The sequence below is a fragment of the Cebus imitator genome, unplaced genomic scaffold, assembly GCF_001604975.1.
Source record: "Cebus imitator isolate Cc_AM_T3 unplaced genomic scaffold, Cebus_imitator-1.0 Scaffold237, whole genome shotgun sequence".
Classification (NCBI taxonomy): Eukaryota; Metazoa; Chordata; class Mammalia; order Primates; family Cebidae; genus Cebus; species Cebus imitator.
In genome coordinates this window covers 2,485,724-2,506,754 of record NW_016107552.1, presented here as the reverse complement: position 1 = coordinate 2,506,754, position 21,031 = coordinate 2,485,724, and the positions used below count along the sequence as shown (strand labels likewise).

The following is a 21,031-nucleotide window of genomic DNA, read 5'->3' as shown; positions in this document are numbered from 1 at the left end:
AAAAAAAAAAAAAAAAGAAAACTCCCAGGAGACAGTGACCATTGTTCTGAAGACACTGGGAAAAGGCTGAAGGCTACAGATGAGAAAACTGAGGGGCAGGTATCATCCTTTCAGTTGGAAAAGGGGTTAACCTCTTTGTGTGTTGTTCCAGAGAATGAACTGAGGCCAGTGTGTGGCTGGCCTGGGGAGGTAGCTCTCTAAGAAGGGAGAAAAGGCGTGAGACTTAACTCACTGGGACATGAGGACCTTGGTTCTGCTATTGCAGCTGTAGGACTTCTAGAAAGTCAGTCCCCTCCCTGGTCCGTGGATGCTGGGATATAGGCGAAGTAGGTTTTATGTCGTCCGGGGGCCTTTTGGAGCTCTGGTTCCAAAGAAAAAACACAATGAGAGCAGACTCCAAATGTCCTGTGTATTAGTGAGCTCCCTGTCAATAAACACGACCGAGAGCGAACTCACTCACTGACTCTCTATCCAGGAAACTCCTTGTGATGTGAGCTGGGTCTGCGGGGTTTCTCCACGTGTGAAGGCCCCAGGTTCTGATGCTAAGGGTCATTTCTGGAAGCCTCCACACCTGCTGCCCTCTTCCTGCCATTCTTCCTCATCTCCCCACCCCACCCGCTTTTCTCTTCCCTCCTCCCTCTGTCAACCTCCCTGCCCTTGTTTCTCATGCATCCCTCTCCCCTTTCTTACCTTCATGTGTATTGCTGTGAGTGTGGCCTGAATCCTTGGCTGTAGCTGGCTGTGGGCCACCCTTCTCCTGATGAGGGAGAGGATCTGCGTGCTGGGCAAAGTCCCTTTTCATTACTGCCTGGCTCTTCAGCCACCAGACTCCAGGCTTGGATAAAGTAGGCTGAACCTTGTATGAATCACGAGTCTCTTGTCTATTTAGCCTGCGGACAGCAATATGTAGCACTTATGCACCATTCCCTCCTTCCACGCCCAGGGCAGACATTAATAATCGATCAGAACACCCTTCGTCCACTGAGCCCAGATAAAAGCTCAGAGTCCTTCCCATGTAACCCGCCAAGCAGCCACTGTCTGTCTATCAGGATTGATATGTGGGCTAAAACCTACTTCTCCTTCTTGGGGTAAGGCAGTGGTAAAGTCAGGGCTATAGTAGGGTGCAGAGGGCTCACTCCAGTGGGGCCATTTGAGGAGTAAGTCAGCAAATGACAGCCCACAGCCAGATCCATCTCTCTGCCTGCTTTTAAAAAGAAAGTCAAATTGAAACAGCCATACCCATTCATGTCTGTACTAAGTGTGGCTGCTTTTGAACTGCAAGGGTAGAGCTGAGTCATTGTAACAGAGAAGCTACAGCCCCCAGTGCTCAAAAGGTTTACTATCTGGCACTTTTCAGAAAAAATTTGCTTCCGCCTCCCTTCAGGGAAGCTGCAGCACTTTGAGGACAGCAAGAGTGGAGCTGTTACTTTTTCTGGGCCTGAAGTGTCAGAGGAGGGAGTGCTGCCAGTACAGGAGAGGGCAGAGAGTGGAGACAGATGGAAGGCGTCTTTGGAAGAGGGAGGCAGGTAACCCAGGGCCGTCCAGGAGGAGAGCGAAGACACAGATGCCCTCTGATCTCCCACTGGAGGATGACTCCCATTGGAAGAGTCCACAGGGTCGGCATACAGACGTAAAGGAAGGTAGAAGAGAGGGAGGGGGAACCTGAAGGTGGTGTCTGCAGTTCTCCCAGCATCCTTTTCTCCCTCTGTGCCTGGCCTCTGATATGTCCATCAGAGAAACCAGGTATCAGGCAGCCAGATCATTCCTGCTGAGCAACTAAGCTCCACGCTGGTGTTCTCGGGGGCCAGCCCCTCTGCCTGCCTCCAGGAACGTGTGGTACAGCTGAGGGATTACATGCCTACACTCACCAACCAGACTGTGAGCAAGACAGGATTCTTTTTTATTATTATTTAAAGACATTTATTTAGCATCTAATATTTTATTTTTATTGTTATACTTCAAATTCTGGGGTATGTATGCAGAACGTGCAGGTTTATTATGTAGGCATACACGTGCCGTGGTGGTTTGCTGCATCCATCACCCCGTCATCTACGTTAGGTATTTCTCCTAATGCTGTCCCTCCCCTAACCACCCCACCGACAGGCCCCAGTGTGTGATGTTCCCCTCCCTGTGTCCATGTGTTCTCATTGTTCAACACCCACTTATGAGTGAGAACATGCGACGTTTGGTTTTCTGTTCTTGTGTTAGTTTGCTGAGAATGATGGTTTCCAGCTTCACCCATGTCCCTGCAAAGGACATGAGCGAATCCTTTTTTATGGCTGCATAGTATTCCATGGTGTATATGTGCCACATTTTCTTTATCCAGTCTATCATTGATGGGCATTTGGGTTGGTTCCAAGTCTTTGCTATCGTGAGCAGTGCCGCAATAAACATACATACCCATGTGTTTTGATAATAGAATGATTTACAGTCCTTTCGGTTTAGATCCAGTAATGGGATTGCTGGGCAAGACAGAATTCTAAAAGAAGATGGAATTGATAAAGAACCAAATAGTGCCCTAAGTCTTGCGGCCAATGGAGGGGAGCTCAGGTGACAAGGGGCAGTTGTGTAGAGGCTGCAGGAGGCTGTCAGAGTCCTGCAGGGTGACGTCGGCTGGCACCCTCAGGCATGGTGTCACAGAGGATAGTGGCTCCACAGGCACATGAATGATGGCGGAGTCAGAGCTCAGAGTGGGAAGGAAATAGTTTTTATTGAGAAGCTGCTGTGTGCCAGGCACAGTGGTGGTCCATGCGGGAAGCCAGTGTACTGAGGTGGCTGCCAGCACAGCCTCTAAAGTCAGACCATCTGGGTCCAAGAATCAGCCCCATCACCTCCTGGCTGGGTGCAGGACACATCCCCTCCCTCTGCCTGAGTGTCCTGAGGTAGAGTTCCTCGGAGAAGCCACCTCTTCAGGTGGAAAGGGTAAATGGTGTGATCTACTTACGTCCTCAGCATTGAGCAATGCAGAAATTCTAGTGGTACCATTATCCATAGCCCTGATTCTGTTGTGTCCCCTGCTGCAAGGAAGGAAGGGCAGAAATCTGAGAGTAGAACAGAAAAAATACAGGGATTTAGGCACTCAGGTATCTTCATCTCCTCCTGTGTGACCGTGATCCAATTTGCCAACCTCCCTGATCCCAACTACCACACACCCTTTGCTACGACTAACACCAAACAGATGCTAAGTAAATATTAGTGCCCCCTCCACACCCTGCCCTACCCCTGAAGGTACCTACTTGAGCCAGCTTCCTAGGGTTCCACAACTTGCCACCAGGACATAGGGCACCTCTGACCCTTGCCAAGCCAAGGCTCAGAGGTGTCCTATGTCCACCTTACAGATTGGTCTTCTGTTATCACTGATGTGGAGGTGTGATGGGAAGCTGAGCATGTGTGGGAGGAGTCAGGCACACCTGGGGACAAGTCTCCCCTTGGCTGTCTTGTTGGAGGACCTCAGACAAGTGTCTCAACCTCTCCGAGTCTCTGTCCTGTGGGAGTGATGCCAACTATTGCGGGAATGAAATGTGATCATGGTTTGTAATATAATCCAATTCCGGTCCAGTAAAAATTGAAGGGTCACGGAGGCAGTTTAGGAGTAAGGGTCTGTATCGGCGCTTGGCACACGGTTGGTTTTTCCCTAAGTGTTTGGTGAATTGTCTTGTGCTGGGTCCTGGGCTGGGGTCTTCAGGCCAGTTTTAATCATGGAGTCAAGAGAAAGTGAAAATCTGATTGAGAGAAGTTACTAGGGATCCAGCACATGCTTAACGCGTGGGCATCCTCCCATCGCACGGCTGAGAAAACTGAGGCTCAGAGAGCTCCCTGGGGTCTCAAAGGATGTGAACCCAGGCCATGATAAACATGCTTCCCATTACGTGTGGATGCAGACAGCACAGGGGGCATCAGAAATCTCTGCCCATAGACTTGCTGCTCTGTCCCTTCTCGGGCACATTTCTAACCATTCATTCATTCATTCATTCACCTACGTATTCATTTGAGAAATATTTAATTTTAATTTTATTTTAATTAGTTAATTTTTTTGGAGACAGAGTCTGTCACTGCTACTTGGGCTGGAGAGCAGCAGCATGATCACAGCTCGCTGTAGCCTTGAACTCCTGGGCTCAAGTGATCCTCCTGCCTCAGTCTCCCACATAGCTGTGACCGCAAGTGTCTGCCACTACACCTGGCTAATTAAAAAAAATTTTTTTAGACATGGGGTCTCACTACGTTGCCCAGGCTCTTCTCGAACTGTTGGCTTCCAGTGATCCTCCTGCTTTGGTTTCTGGAAGTTGGTATTTCGGGTGTGATCCATTGTGCCTGGACTGACAGATGTTGATGGAAAGCTAAGTATGTGTTAGGCTCTGGGACTACAGAAGTGAACAGAACACATGAACATTCTGGCCCTCGTAGGGGCTGTGTTCCGAGGAGGGGAGGGGTGGGATGGGGAATTAAGCTGCAGTTTAAATAGGGGGTGAGCACAGGCTCATCGAGAAGACTTTAAGTAGGTGAAGATGTGAGCCATGAAGGAAGAGCATTTGAGGCAGAGGGAACAGCACGTGCAAAGGCCTTGAGGTGGGAATGTGCCTGGGTGGGCGTATCCTGGAGGTCAGTGCAATTGACAGGAAGGATGGAAGGGGAGAGGTGCTAGGGCCGGTGGCCACGAGGGGGGCGCTACAAAGACTTGGGAATGTATTCTATGAGGCAGGTGCCATGTTGCAGGGGACATTGCGGGGTGTTGGGGGAAGGCTTGAGGATCCCATGGGACCACTCAGATCCAGTATGTGTACGTGGAACAGTTTCAAGTCATCTGCTGGTTTGGGGGTTGCCTTTCCTCTCCCCAGCCTCTCTCCCCTCTAAGGGCAGACTTGAGACTTGACATCATGAATTCCAAGTGTCTATGGCCGCCTCATGGGCTTAAAACAGCAGCTGATGAGGCAGGTGTGTGTGTGGGGCCTGGACTGGAGTGTGGCGATAAGAACATTTGCTTAAATTAAGGCTTGACAAAGTCTCCTCGGAGGAATTGGCTCCCGGCCTTGGGTCAGTGGAGCTGGCCCAGGGCCTCTGAGAGGCAGGACGTGGGGGTGAGGCCCCGCATGGAGTTCCCTCACATTGTCCCCTTCTGCTAAGGCCCTCTGGGTAGGCTGGCAGCTCCAGGGCTAAGGACAGCCCCTATGACAGCCAGGAATCCCCCTGGAGCCCAAAGCTGAGGGTGATTCTTGGGAAGCGGCCACTGACGTGGCCAGGCCTGGGCTGGATGGGAAGGCGGGTGGTGGCGGCCAAGGCAGTCACCCCACGTCAGGCCTATTTATAACGCGGGCTTTGCTCCTTGGTCATGGAGCCTGTGAATCACCCGGCGGCCTCACCGGTGTCTCCCAAGGGGACCGGAGGGGAGGGCGTCTTCCTTCCCTCCCTTCCTCCGGCCCCTCTCCCCTTTTGCCCACTCTCCCAGCTTCTGGTGCCTTTACAAGCTGGAGAGCTAATCTCGTTTGGATGTCTGTTCCCTCCAAATCTCATGTTGAAATGTCATCCCCAGTGTTGGAGGTGGGACCTGGTGGGAGGTGTTTGGGTCATGGAGGCGGGTCCCTCATGAATGACTCGATGCCCACCCTGGGTTAATCAGGGAGTTCTTACTTTATCTGTTCACGTGAAAGCCTTATTTAAAACAAGTCTGGTACCTCCCTCCCCTCTCTCTTGCTCCCTTTCTCATCATGGGATGCCAGCTCCCCTTCCCCTTCTGCTGTGATTGGAAGCTCCCTGAGGTCTCAGCAGATGCAGGTCCTGGTGCGTGTTTCTTGTACAGCCTGCAGCACTGTGAGACAATTAAACATTTTTCTTTATAACTTACCCAGTCTTAGATATTCCTTTATAGCAAGACAAGACAGACTGATACAAAGGCCCATCCTATGGGAAACTTTCTCTTTTTCTTTTCTTTTCTTCTTTGTTCTTCTTCTTCTTTTTTTTTTTTTTTTTTTTTTTTTTTTTTTTTTTTTTTTTTTTTTTTTTTTTTTTTTGTTGAGACGGAGTCTTGTTCTGTTGCCCAGGTTGGAGTGCAGTGGCGCGATCTCAGCTCGCTGCAATCTCTACTTCTCGGGCAATTCACCTGCTTTTATTCAGGCGATTCTCCTGCCTCAGCCTCCCGAGTAGCTGGGACTACAGGTGCATGCCACCACGGCTGCCTGATTTTGGTAATTTTTAGTAGAGGTCGGTTTTCACTGTGTTAGCTAGGATGGTCTCGATCTCCTGACCTCGTGATCTGCCCACCTCAGCCTCCCAAAGTGCTGGGATTACAGGTGTGAGCCACTGCTCCTGGCCTGTGGGAGATTTTTTCTTAAGGTAAAGACTTGGCTGTTAGCACTTGGACATGTTTCTGTTCCTTCTTGGATCTTTGTATTCTGAAATTTCCTTCCTGCAGGGCTGCATAGGAATGCTGAGGTCTTAGCTAGTGACATGCTGAGAGGCGTGGAATGACCAGCTCCCAGAATAAAAGCCCTGATTTGTAGCATTTGCCAATTTGTGTGGTGTAAACGTTCCCATGGCTGCCGTCAAGCTGTGAATTGGGCTTTGCTGAGTGCAGAGTCGGAAAGAGATGTTCACCGTGGACTCTCAGGGGATGACGAGTGATGGCTTCGTCACAGCAGCGGGGCCCAGCCACGGCCCTTGGCCTCACCAGCTTCCAGGATGTGAAGCTGCCTAAGCAGCCTGCATCCCATCATCTCAAAAATGTACCAGTTTTCTGTATGGGGAGCATTTCATGTCCTCCTTCTAGCTATTTGAAACTATGTATTACTATTGGCTGGGCACGGTGGCTCACGCCTGTAATCCCAGCACTTTGGGAGGCCGAGGCAGGTGGATCACTTGAGGCCAGGAGCTTAAGGACAGCTTGGCCAACATGGCGAAACCCCATCTCTACTGAAAATACAAAAATTAGCTGAGCACGGTGTCACACGCCTTTGATCCCAGCTACTCGGAAGGCTGAGACAGGAGAATCACTTCCATCCAGCAGGCAGAGGTTGCAGTGAGCCGAGATCGCACCACTGCAATCCAGCCTAGGCAACAGAGCAAGACTCTGTCTCAAACGAAAAAAAAAACCCACAAAAAAACAAAAAAACTATATAATATTATTTTTAACCATAGTCATCATGCAATCCTATAGAACACTAGAACTCACAAAAGCTTAACATACACCTCTTACATGGCATACCATTCTACTGTAGGTATTTACTCAGGAGAATGAAAATGCACGCCCATTCAAGACTTTTGCATAATAATTCATAGCGGTTTTCTTTATAATAGCCACCTTCTTCTGATCAAGTCACTGAAGATAGCTACTTCCAGGCTTAGAAGGCCTTAAAGAACTCCTGGTCAGCAGCTGATCTGACAGCTGGGATGGGCGGTGGGCGTCTCTCAGGAGGGGTCAGTGAAGCCGGTTTCTCAGAGGGCCAGGCCAACCCAGAGCTAGAAGTGAGAAAATCCAAAGGCGGAAGAAAGAGACATGTCCTCCACTCAAGGCCACTTCTAGGAAGACCTTGGCCTATTTCCTCCCACTTGATTTTCTACTGGAAGCCTTTTGTGGCGGTGCATTTTGGACAGCTCTGCGTGCGCAGTGTTGTATTCAGGTCTTCTTCACTTTGCTGGCCGAGACAAACACCTTCCAGTGTTCCTGCAAATGTTTCCCAAACAACCCTCATACACTGCAGTGGGGGGGACGTGGAGACAATACAGTCACTGAGGAAAACAGTTGGAAAGTTTCTTTTTTTTGTTTGTTTGTTTGTTGTTGTGCTTTTGTTTGTTTTTGAGACCAAGTCTCACTCCATCACCCAGGCTGGAGTGCGGTGGCGTGATCTCTGCTCACTGCAGCCTCTGCCTCCCAGGTTCAAGCAGTTCTCCCACCTCAGCCTCCTGAGTAGCTGGGACTACAGGCGTCCACCACCACGCCCGGCTAATTTTTGTGCTTTTTAGTAGAGACGAGGTTTCACCTTGTTGGCCAGGCTGGTCTCGAACTCCTGACCTCAGGTGATCCACCCACCTCGGAATCCCAAAAGGTTGGGATTACAGGCGTGAGCCACCTCGCCTGGCCAGAAACTTTTTTTTTTTTTTTTTTTTTAAATTTAGACATGACCTTATACTACGCAGCAATTTCACTCCAAGTAATCTACATGACTTTGTAGCAATATTATCTATAATGCCCCTAAAGTGGAAACAGTCTAACTGCTCATCACCTTTTGCATGGATTAAGAAAAAAAAAAGCAAAAACCGGTCTGTTCATGCAATGGCATGCAATTGGGCAGCAGAAAGTAATGAGGGACTGACGCACACAGGAACATGGATGAATGTCAAAAACAGTGAAAAAAGTGAAAGGCGTAAATGACAAAACACTGCATGATTACGGTATAGCGAGCGTCCAAAAAACCGCAAATTTATAGAGACAGTAGATTTGTGGTTACCTGGGGCGGACGGAGAGAACGGCTAGTGACAGAACACGGGCGTGAAGAGTTTTTCTGGGGTGATGAGAATGTTCTAGAGTTGGATTGTGGTGACAGTTGCACAACTCTGTGAATTTATTAAAAATCATCAAATTGACACAAGGGATGAATCTTATGGCATACAAATTATAAATTATATATTTAAAAACAAATACCCAAAGGATTATAAATCGTTCCCATAAAGACACATGCATATGTATGTTTATTGCAGCACTGTTCATAATAGCAAGACTTGGAACCCACCCAAATGCCCATCAATGAAAGACTGGATAAAGAAAATGTGGGACATATACACCATGGAATACTATGCAGCCATAAAAAATGATGAGTTCATGTCTTTTGCAGGGACATGGATGAAGCTGGAAACCATCATTCTCAGCAAACTAACACAGGAACAGAAAACCAAACATCGCATGTTCTCACTCATAAACGGGAGTTGAACAATGAGGACACATGGACACAGGGAGGGGAACATCACACATGGACGGGGACCTGTTGTGGGGGGCTCGGGGAGGGAGAGCATTAGGAGAAATACCTAATGCAGATGATGGGTTGATGGGTGCAGCAAAGCACCATAGCATGTGTATACCTATGTAAGAAGCCTGCACGGTCTGCGCATGTATCCCAGAAGTTAAAGTGTAATAATAATTAAAAAGTCATATATTTGGCTGGGAAGTAACCGGTGCAAGTAAACAAGGAAACATAATAATTACATGTCAATATAGCAGGTGAAAAATGCTTATTAAATACACTTTTCGATGGACTTGTCACTGCGAATTGGATGTACTCTAATTTATTGGACAGTCTTTAGTTATCAGACATCGTGTCTGCTCTTTCAATGCTAAATCAACACGGTGATGAAATTTTCTGGTTTTGCATTACTTCCTCAAACTTGTTTCCCAGAAAAGGGCTTTCTAGGTCAAAAGTTATGAAAATTTGCTAAGGCTCTCAATGTGATGACAAATTATGTCTCCAAGCGTGGGACAGACTGAGAGCTACGGTTTCCTGCCTTCACCTCATCTTCCAAATACGGAACCAAGTCCTCTCTCGACAAAGAAAACCCCATGATTCATGGTGTTAGACGTTAGAACGGTGCTTTCCCTTGAGGAAATCATGACCAGAAGGGAGCATGAGAGAGTTCCAGGTCTCTGTTCATTTTGGGAGTTGAGGTGTGATTGACATAACAGTAAAATGTCTGATCTTCACTGTACAGCTGGGTAAAGTTTTGCACGTCATATGCTTGTGCAATCATCCCTCAGATGAAGATACGACGCATTTCCTGAGCCCCAGAAAGTTCCCTCGTGCCCCTTTCCAACCCAAAGCGAACAGCTCTTCTGACCTGCATTACCATAGATTAGATTTGCCTGTTCTCGAACTTCTTATAAATAAAATTATAGTGTTTAAATCTTGATCAGGTGTTAGGTTACTGATGTGTTCTTTCTGGAAGAGCCACTCAGCCATACACTTAGGATCACGTATTTTTCTGATTATATGTTATATCTCAATAAAAGTGTGGGACCAAGGGGAAGAATATTTCAGGGCACTGTTCGCTCCGTGGCCGGCAGCGTCCTGCCTGACCATCCTCGTGGCAGGGGTAGCTGGCAGTGGCTGTACCTGGCTGTGCCCATTCCCCCATAGGGTCTTGGTTTGTGGTGTTGGCAGAGGTAGGAGCACGGCCGTGCCCATGAGCTAACCTCTCTCTCTCTTCTCTCCCCACTGTGTTCCTGTATGTCAGTCCTGTGTCTATCCAGCTCATGTGCTGTGTGTGTCTGTAAAGCCTCATTCCGTGCTATCTGGCAGGGAGCTCCATCTCATCTCATCATCTCACGGCCCTGGCGCTGCCTCAGCATGGCCATCTCATCACGCCTCGCCTTGTGGGAGCAGAAGGAAAGTGACACTCATGGCTGGGGCTGCAGCCATCTTCAGGGACTGAGTCGACCCTCGGGAGACAAATCCAACCTTTCCCACCTTGAGCGGGGAGTCTGACATCAAGCCCATCTTGTAGCATGTACAATCCCACCTTCAGGCTTCTCCTAGCCAGCTCGGTTAGCCTAGCCATGGCCTTTCCGATCCAGCTGGCCACTGCTGGCTACACCCTTGGCTCCCCCCAGGGCTGCCTGGTCATTTTCTGTTCCAGGTGGTCGTGGGGAAATGAGGGTAGACCAGCTGTCCCAGCTGGATCCTCATGGCAGCTCTGATGAGCGCTGGGGTTTGGATGGGAGGAAGGGCACATGGGGGGCAGGGGCAGAACTCTCAGAGGCCAAGTTTATGTCACAGGGGTGGGTTTCTGTGATCCCTGCTTTCGGGCACCAGAGAGAACTGGAAATGGGCTCTCCTCTCCCAGATATTCCTTCTTCCCCTTCTGTGTTTTTCATGATTTGCTGTGAAGGGCTGACTCTAAGATGGCTGTTACCTCCTGCACCCCCACTCCACCTTGCGCATGTGATTTGAAGAGCTGGAGGTGGAAGGGTGGGAGGGGAGAAGCTTCTGCCCCCTGGCTGCCTCCTGGCTGCCCCTGCCCCTCCCAGCCTGGTCTGCGGGTAGCAGCTAAAATGGCATTGGAAACTGCAGAGTGTGCCTTAAACTGACCCTCACTTATGAAGGGGCTTTCAGTCCCACATCAGGAAGGAAAGAAGGGGAACGTGACGTTGATGTGGGCCCCGCAGCACGTGCCCCTGCTTCTCTGTTCCTGGGCAGAGGTCCGCGTCCACCAGCTCCATCCCAAGGTCTTTCCTAGCTCCCTTGCATTCCCCCTTTATCAGCTGGGCTGCAGACAGCATGTCTTTCCCACACATGCACAGAGGACCTTGATAAGGAGTTTATTTTAAACCAGTATGGAGCTCTTCCATATAAAGCGCTGATGACTCTTTTCTTCTCATGGGCTGTCAGCGATGCAGGCTAAAGACACGCTTCAGTCGGCCGTAGCCAGTCCCAGGTGTCAGCCTCCAAGTCGCTGTGGCCAACAGAGGGGTCTCAGCTGCACCACGAGTCCAGCCGGTGCTGGCCTCGGCCATATTTCTGGGGGTGAAATACCAGGGTCCAACCTGCCTGTTATGGGACCCAGTATTGGAGAACCCCTGGCTGCCCAGGTCCTGGTTTAAGGACCATCAGGAAGCCACAGCATGGTGTCAGTTGAGTGGGTTGGAGCCGCAAGGTCAGATCCTTATATAGATCATGGCTATCAGCTCTTCCCTATCTCACCACGTTCCTGGTGCACAGTAAGTGATTAACTGATTCATCTATTATATTAACTATGAGCCGAGGGCGACCAGGAGAGTGTGGATGATTCCCTGTGATCCCTTCCTTTCTGGAAACTGGGAAAGCTCAGAGCAGGTCCTCCCAGAAACGGGCGTGTCCCATGGCAAGGAGGGGAACCAGCAGCCTTGACCATGCAAATGACAGTTCCTATCGTCAGGCAGAAATCACCTTGACCCGCAGAATTCCTGGCTGCCCCTGCGTTCCATTTTCATGTGCTGTCTTGGGGACCCCCCCCCCGAGCCCTGCTGGGCCTCACCTGCTTGGCTGTGGCTTCTCATACATGGGCTTGGTCATGTATGTCCTCCTCGGCCCCCTCCAGGCTCCATCGCACATTTTTTGAAGGACAGCTTGCTCCTGCTCTTGGACTCACTGAGCTCTCTCCTTCCTTGCTTCTGCAAAACAGATTCGGGAAGAGGACAAGAGCCCTCCGCCGTCCTCGCCCCCTCCCCTTTTCTCTGTCATCCCAGGGGGCTTCATCAAGCAACTGGTCCGGGAGACTGAAAAAGAGGCCAAGGAAGCGAGACAGAGGAAACGGTCAGCTCTCGCCTCTCCAGAACGAGAGGTAAGGGGTTCCCAAGAAGTGGGACCAGATGTCTTTCCATGCCCATCATTCTGTCTTGTGAGCTTCCTCAGAGTCATTCATTGGTCACCCTGCCTTTGCTCCCGCTCTCCTGGCTTTGAGGCATGTCCTTTATTCAACCTGATCTACGGAGCTCTTATACATCCTTCAAAACCCAGTTCAAATAGCGCATCTCTGGAAAGTTCTCCCATTGCCTTCCTTCCTCTGAATCATGCTGCACCTTCTATGCCTGTCTTAATTGTGGTTGGTTGGCATAGTACTTACTGGATTATATAAGTTATTTGACTAGGAATTCGGTCCCACATATGCCTGCACCTGTCCGATGAATGACTTTGATGTGTTAGAGGGGTCCTCGAGCAGCTGAACAGCAGCAGCTGCTGAAATACCCCTGCCACGTCTTTGTGAGGGAGATCGGTGGGGAGGACAGGCTCTGTTCCCACTCTTGCCTGACCTAAGGCATAAGCGGGGACCAAAGTTGACCGCAGCAGGCTGTTGTTAGGTTACGATGAAATACTACTGTGTGCTGTTTACCACCAGACAATGCTTCTTTGCTGCTCATGGCTCATTCGATACTCTGTGCAGCAATGCGGGTGGGTGGGATTCTACCCATTTATTAGAGATGGAGACTGAGGCCAAAAGAAGTCCAGTGATTTACCCAAGGTCATGTGACCACATAGAGGCAGAGCAAGGGGGAGATCCTGTGTGTTTTCCTTTCTCACAGGATGCCTGGGAAAGGACCAGTCAGGTGAGTGAGGTGGCCGGCGTGGTGCCACAGACACCTGGGGGGAAAGGGTTTCATGAGATTGTAAGCAGTCCTGGTGTCACTGTGAGCAAGTTAAGAGGCAGAGCTGAGCCATGGATGAGGACAAACTGTCACTGCTGGGCCTGGATGGAGACTCAGAGCCAAGATGCAGGATGGCTCTGAGCCTCAGCCCACAGCAGGTGGCTGGACCATGGGCCAAGATATTCCTGGGACTGGAGCAAGGGAGCCTCAGGACATGTTCCCACAAGGCAGCAAGCTCTGCTTGGTTCCTGCCAGTTTAATTTTCTTGTCCCAATCAATAAATAACTCGGTACACACTTGCCCTGTCCCAGCACAACTGTTTCATTTGATCCTCACCTAATCCTTGCAAGAAGCTGATAGGATCCATCCCATTTTGCAGGAATGGAAACCAAGACTCGGGAAGGTGACCTGTTTCTCCTAAGGCTACCCAGCCAGTCAGGGACAGGGAGAGGCTGGAATAACACTGAACTGGAAAGTAACCCTTATTGAATGTCAAGGAGATCTAGATTTCTAGCTCTGACCCTGCCACTTTTTGTGGTCCTGGCTCAACCCCTCCCCCTTCTTGGCCTCAGTTTACTCATCTATAAAAATGTACTATGAGTTTCTTATTGGCCCCAGTGATTCTGGAGATGCTGTTTCCTCTATATGCTAAGAAGGGTGCAGGGCGGGGGGAATAAATACTTTGATGACTTTGAAGATCCAAAGGAAGAGAATTCATGGGCATATGGGGGTGGGGTGAGAGGAGGCTGGCACTGGTTATCTTGTTTGGCCCACCCCATGTTACTGTCTCCTCTGTGGTGGTTGGTTAAAAGTAAGGTACTGACTTAAACTTTTCAAGATGGTGTACACAGTGGTGAGATTTGCCAAGTGCAGTCAATCTCTTTCCAAGGCTGTGCCCTGCCTTGCCCCAGAAGGTCAGGAGGAGCCACTCGGCCGTGGGCTCCGGAGCCGTGATGCTGAGTTCCAGCTGCACCTCATAATCACCCAGGGAGTCACAACCCAGGCCGACTCAATCAGACTCTCTGGGAATAAGGCCAAGGCATTGCAGTTTTTTTCAGTGTCCCAGGAGATTCCAGAGCGCCCTAGAGAGAAAAGGAAGATTATCTAATATGCAGCAGTTGAGGGCACTGACTTTAGAGTCAGAGAGAACTGGCTTTACATTTCGTCTTTGCCTCTGCTTCTTTGCTTGTAGGATGGGGAGAAGTTCAGAATCTGCCCCAGTTGTTCCTTAGGAGGATTAAGTAGGAGATTGCATGATGGTGATATAGGGCTTATTGCAAGGAAGGTATAAATGATAGGTATTACTATTATCATCATTATTACAAAGATGAAGATGAAGACTTGCTGTGGCATTGTCCACCTAAAACAGGAGGGAGATACCAACAAAAGCCAGAATAAAATGCAGAAGGTGGCCATGCTGTGACTGCTGTACTAGCATAGTGCTCTGGGACTTTGTGCAAACTTGGAACAATTTGAAGTCTTCAGGCGAAGATGTACAGAGGGGAGATAGAGATATTTGAGCTGGGTATAGAAGCGGACAAGTGAAGAGGGGAAAGGGCACTCCAGGCAGGAAGCTCAGCGTAGGCAACCACCTGGAAGCAGGGAAGGGTCAGGTGGGAGAAGAGGCTTGTACAGTTCATACATGGGAACAGGTATGGACAATATGATCAGATTGGAGGCTGGGGTTCCTTGTTGAGGAGTTTGAACATCCAATAGTGGTGCCAAATGATTTTCCTGTAAGCTGTAGGCAACTACCTGAATCTTTTGATCAGGTTTAAAATGGCTGGCAGCAAATTGAAGGGACAGGCTGTGACAATGGCCCAGGTGAGGGATAGCAGACATGGGTTTGGAGAAAGAGACACAGATGTGAAGCTTTGCAGGGTGGAATCAACATGCCCCTGGGACTGGAATGAATGAATGCAAGAGGAGGGTGAGAGTCCCAGATTCCCAGGCTTGGGTGTTTGTGAGGCTGTGCTTGTGTTGTCCAAGATGAAAGAACCCAGGCTGGGGATGGTGGTGAAGCAAGACATCAAGGTGGAACTTGCTTTTGAAGTTGAGGTCTTTTTCTGCAGAGATGGAGGTACAGCTGGACCTGTGAGCTCTTCAGGCCACAGCCAGGCTGCTTTGAGGGTGAAGTTCTGAGCAAGGCTAAAATCACAAGGCAGTGAAAAGGCCTGGGAAGGGAGCAGGCAGTGAAAACCCCTTGGGTGTTGTGCAGCCACAGATGTCTATGTCAGGCAAGAGAGGAGGACCCCAGGGGCAGAAACCAGGGCCCTCAGCTGCTATGGGGAGTGTGATATGGGGACCAGGCCAGTGGAAGTAGCAGCATCTCAGTGTGTTCCTCTAAGATCTGGATAGTCAGATGGTATCTACCTGTACTAGGGAAAACCGAAGCCCAGAGAGGAGATGGTAGCCCAGATAGAGACAGAGAGAGGAAGTCTAGCTGGAGAGTGTTGGAGCCAAGATGAGAACAGGTCCTCTAGTGACAGGCTCTGAGTCCTTTCCCAGATCCCCTGCTGGCCCAGGAAGAATCCAGGCAGAAATAACAACAGCAGTAGCAGCAGCTGCTGTTACTGCGGACACACTATGTGCTAGGCTTAGTTTTTATCTATTATCACAAATTCTCACACCCACCCTGCAAGGTAGCCTTCTATCATCCTCATTTTATTGATTAAAAAACAGACTCAGAGAGCAGAAGTCATTTAACTAAGGTCACACAGCTACAGAGTGTCAGAGTCAGGAGTTGAACTTGGTTCTGTTGGGCTCCAAAGTCCACTCTCCTTCCTTTCCATCCCTTAACGTTGCGGGGCTGGGCCAAGGTCTAGGGTGTTGGGCTTGGCCATGCCTGTTGGATGTGGAGGTGCTCGAGCATCTGTGGAAGGGTGAATGGAGACGTGAACAACTAGATGAATGAATGAACACGTGAGTGAACAACGAAACTGTCGGGTCAGCAAGCAGCTATGCAGTCATAGTTGTGGTTTCTCTCCTAGACCCCAGAAATTCCCAGCAGCCAACCCAACAGCAAGTCCAGCAGTGGCAGCAGACCTGGAAGCCAGCAGATCTCTCAGGAAGACCAGTCAAGCTCTCCCGGGAGCTCAAACATTCTGGGCAAGGCGAGTGAGGGGGCCGGCAGCCCTGACCCTGAGCGGATGACCAGCATCAACGGTGAGAAGGCCCAGGAGCTGGGCTCCAGTGCAACACCAGCCAAAAAGACCCCCCCTTTCAAGAGGGGTGTGAGGAGGGGTGATGTATTGTTGATGGTGGCCAAGCTGGACCCGGACTCAGCCAAGCCAGAGAGGACTCATTCCCATGACACCCCCTCTTGCAAAACCCCATCCCCAGCCACAGACCCTGGAAGGGAAAAGAAAGGGGAGACCTCTAGGACTCCTTGTGGCCCCCAGGCCAGCACTGAGATCTTGGCCCCAAAAGCTGAGAAGACCAGAACTGGGGGTCTTGGGGACCCAGGCCAAGGAACAGTGGCACTGAAAAATGGTGAAAAGGGTCAAAGCATTGTGGGGAAAGGGGGTGGGGCTCCCAAGACCAAAGAGCTGAAAGAGGGTGAGCTGCAGGGCAAAGACAGCCAGGGGACCAGGCCCCCAGCCCAAGGGCCCGGTGAGAGGGTGCGGGTGGGGACAGCAGAGAAGGACGGAGGGGAGCCCACAAACACGGTGGAGAAGGGGGATGTCTCCAAGGACGTAGGGAGTGAAGGGAAGCACGTTGGGCCCCAAATTCCAGGCAGAAAGTGGGGAGGTTTCCTGGGAAGAAGGAGTAAGTGGGATGGTCCCCAGAAAAAGGACAAAGAAGAGGTGCTCTTAAGTAAGGGAGGGAAGACAGGTGAGCCTCAGACCCAGACGGAGAAGACAAGCCAAGTGCAGGGCAGGCCGGGGGATGATCCGAGAAAGGGAGAGAAAGCAGGTGAGCCTCGGAGCTCAACTGGGAGGGCAGGTGAGTCCCGGGATGAGAAGGAAAAGATGGGGCAAGCTCAGAGTAAGCCTGGGAAGGCAGGTGAAGCTCGGAATCAGATTAAGAAGGGCTGTGAAGACCCAAACGAGGTGGGCACGATGGTGGAGCCGCCAGCAGCTGCGGGGAAGGGAGGCTGGCCAGGAAGCCGTGGGCAGGAAGTAGAGGAGCCCTGCTCAAGAGCAGATCACGGGGCTGGTGCCCTGGAGACAGAGCTGGAAGGATTTAGCCAGCCTCCTCTGGAGAAGGATGCAGAAAGGCCTCAGATACCAAAGGATAACCAAGACGGGCTGGCCCCACAAGAGGCAGGCAAAGGAGGCCACAGCAGAGACGCAGACCAGGTGAGGGGGCTGCGGCTCTGGGTGGGGGGAGGGGCAGATGGGGCCCTTCAGAGACAAAGGGGTGGGAAAGATCTGCCCCCAGGGATGGACAAAGGGTGGACAGGGAGTGGGCAGGGAATTGGAGAGGGGTGGCTGGAACTGGGAGGCACCTAGGGGAGATGATGGCACTTCCTTTGTGAGCGGAGATCTTGAGGTTTCCATTGCACCTGCCCTGGGGTGGAATTCCCCACAGAGTGAGAGAAGGTCCCCAAAATGTGAGGTGTCTCCTCATGGCTAACATGGTGGAGCTTGCTTATGTCACATGACAGCTCTCAAACTTGGGGTGGCACAAAGAGCAGACTGTTAAAAATGCAGATTCCTGGGGCCAGCCATGGAGAAAGGCCAGGCTGGTTTAATTTACGTTGTCTTGGTCCTCAGGCTCCTGAGGACAGATGGTATGAGGCAGAGAAAGTCTGGCTGGCTCAGAAGGACGGATTCACCCTTGGTAAGTAGGGGCGTTAGTACCTTTGGAGGGTGCCCCTACTGCTGCCAATCGTATGTTGCAGGTCCTGATTACACTTCGGGGGTAAGGAGGGGAGAGGAGCAGTGGAGACCGTCTTTCAAAGGCATTTGCGTCTTGATAGTGTGTTATTTACCTGTAACTCATTATTTGCTTACGATGAGTTATTTACTGCAGCTCATATGTGCACCAAGCACGCTTGCTTCCTATGGTGTTCTTTGAGGAATGCAGAGTCTGGTACAAGGGGCCAATAGATTTGATCTCCTGAGCCTACTTTTGTCGATTGGCTGTGGCTGATCGCTGCACTCTACTGAGAAGTGATTCTGAGTCCCAGTCCAAACGCAGCTGGGAAGAGGATTGATTAGTGATGTCTGCCATGGGCACTGGATGGGGAGATGGCAGCTTGCATGCCATCATCTGCCATTCCAGGTCAGTGTACACAACTATCTGGGTGCCCAATCTGTGCCTGGCACTGTGCCAGCTGGTAAAAGCCTAAGGTGAGTCAGACTTAGCCTGGATTTAGAGGATTTGGGGTCACAACTTAGAAAGCTCCATGCAAACGACCCCCAAATGGAGAAGATGCAGCCTCTTTCTGACCTGTCCTAAGTCTCCTCCCAAGCTTGCTGGCCCCGCTCAGAGCCTCTTCTTTCCCCTCTTCCCCATCCACCCCCTCTTCCTTTCCCACCCCATCCCCTTCCACCTTCTCTCTCTGGGATGCCAGCTACGGTGCTAAAGCCAGATGAGGGAACAGCAGACTTGCCAGCAGGAAGGGTGAGACTTTGCATCGATGCTGACAAAACCGTCACTGAGGTGGATGAGGAGCATGTCCATAGGGTAAGTCCCCTGTCCTGCTGCCCACCAGTTCCATACCCTCCTTCCCCACCCCTGCAAGAGGTTTCCTTGTACCTGACTAGAAATACCATTTTGGCTTGATGCCCTGGAGGGAGTTATAGTGAAGAACCCCACTGAAGTCATTGCTCTACTGGAGGGATACTGTTAGGGGGTCATTCACTCTGTCCTGTGGTTTCCCTTAATGAGGACGCATCAAGGGACATGTTTGTCAGGTCTTGGTACTGGGAGTTCTTCTGATAGACCCAAGAAAATGACAGCTTTTTATTTTATAAATATTGGAAATCATACTACAGAGCATGTTTCTGTTTTCACTCTGGCTGCCAGGGAACTCAGAGCCAAATTTGCTGCTCGCCATTAAGCATAGTCTAGATTCTAATGGCCTATATTTTGGCATCAAAGTTTCTTTCATCTTTGCTCTTTAAATTGCTTTGAATACCTTTTTCTTGTGCACCATAAATCCTTTTCAGGACAAGTCACAGGGTAATGATAGAAAAAAAAAGGTTCTGTCATGCCCTTTCCACTCCTCACAGCCTGCTAACTTAGAAGGGGTTCATCTCGTTGTTCATCTGCATTCCTTTCTGCTCCTCCTCTGCCTACCTCAGGCTTCCTCTCCTGCGCTGGGAATTTCCAGAGGCTCAGTGGCCTTGCAAGAAAGGCCGATCCGTGAGAGGGCTCAAGCTTGGCCCAAACCCCTGAGTACTAGGTTCAGAAAAGTCCCTGGAGTTGGAAAGCATGATCGGATGCCTCTTAGAATAGATGTGTCAGGGCGCAGCTCCACACACCCCTTGCTTCTAAGGGTCCGGGCGGTTTCCTGGGAGTCCATGCATGATGAGCTACGCGACCAACCAGGTGGTCTGGTCATTGGTCTCCACTGCTGGGTATCATGGAGCGGACTGAGAGCTTCCCCATAAGAGCCAGAAGAGGAGAGCGACTCAGGAAGTGCTTTGAACGTTGTCAAGTCTGTCTTGGGAGCGTCTCCCCTCATGGTGCACTGGGGGCTGGACCATAGTGAAGGGGGGTGCGCGGTAGGCTGCACAAAGGGCAAGGAGAAGGGGTGGCCCTGTTTTCTCTGCAGGGCTTCATCGCTTCCCGTCCAGAGGCCCTGTGCTCTGTTCTGGTCTCTGGCACATGGCTCTCAAGAGAAGGGCTCAGTGTGTGTGTGTATGTGTGTGTGTCAGAGTGTGTATGTGTATGTGTGTCACTGTGTGTATGTCAGTGTGTGTGTCAGTGTGTGTGTATGTCAGTGTGTATGTGTGTCAGTGTGTATGTGTGCCAGTATGTGTGTGTGTGTCAGTGTGTATGTGTGTATATGTGTGTGTGTGTCAGTGTGTATGTGTGTGTATGTCTATGCGGGTGTGCATATGTATGTGTGTCTGTGAGTGTGTATGTGTGTGGTGTATCAGTGTGTATGCGAGTGTGTCTGGGTGTATGTGTGGATGTGTCTGAATATGTGTGTGCATGTGTGTGTGTGTCAGTGTGTGTGTCAGTGCATGTGTCAGTGTGTGTATGTATGTCAGTGTGTATGTGTGTCAGTATGTGTGTGTGTCAGTGTGTATGTGTGTATATGCGTGTGTGTGTCAGTGTGTATGTGTGTGTATGTCTATGGGGGTGTATGTATGTGTGTCTGTGTGTATGTGTGTGGTGTATCAGTGTGTATGTGAGTGTGTCTGGGTGTATGTGTGGATGTGTCTGAATATGTGTGTGCATGTGTGTATGTGTGTCAGTGTGTGTCAGTGTGTGTGTATGTCAGTGTGTATGTGTGTCAGTGTCTGTGTATGTGTGTCGGTGTGTATGTGTGTATATGTGTGTGTGTGTCAGTGTGTATGTGTATGTCTATGCGGGTGTGCGTATGTATGTGTGTCTGTGAGTGTGTATGTGTGTGGTGTATCAGTGTGTATGTGAGTGTCTGGGTGTGAGTATGTGTGGATGTGTCTGAATATGTGTGTGCATGTGTGTGTGTGTCAGTGTGTGTGTCAGTGCATGTGTCTGTGTGTGTATGTATGTCAGTGTGTATGTGTGTCAGTGTGTGTGTGTGTCAGTGTGTATGTGTGTGTATGTCTATGGGGGTGTGAGTATGTGTGTCTGTGAGTGTGTATGTATTTGGTGTATCAGGGTGTATGTGAGTGTGTCTGAGTGTATGTGTGGATGTGTCTGAATATGTGTGTGCATGTATGTATATGTGTGAATGTGTGTATGCGTGTATGTGAGTGTATGTGTGTGTATATGTGTGTGTGGTGTGTGTGTGTGTGTGTGGGTGTATGTGTGTGTCTGAATGTGTAT

General features: G+C 50.2%; 1 protein-coding gene across 2 annotated transcripts in view; it reads left to right on the top strand.

Moving 5' to 3' along the window:
- Window positions 1-21,031, top strand: part of MYO18B (myosin XVIIIB) — a 285,741-nt gene that overhangs the window by 4,903 nt on the left and 259,807 nt on the right. For both annotated transcript variants that reach the window (XM_017498142.2, XM_017498140.2), the window contains exons 2-6: window positions 10,213-10,364; window positions 12,139-12,297; window positions 16,090-17,400; window positions 17,818-17,884; window positions 18,621-18,733. In XM_017498142.2, coding sequence (XP_017353631.1) covers window positions 10,326-10,364; window positions 12,139-12,297; window positions 16,090-17,400; window positions 17,818-17,884; window positions 18,621-18,733 — 1,689 coding nt within the window. In that variant the 5' untranslated portion in view covers window positions 10,213-10,325. The remainder of the gene's footprint in view (window positions 1-10,212; window positions 10,365-12,138; window positions 12,298-16,089; window positions 17,401-17,817; window positions 17,885-18,620; window positions 18,734-21,031) is intronic.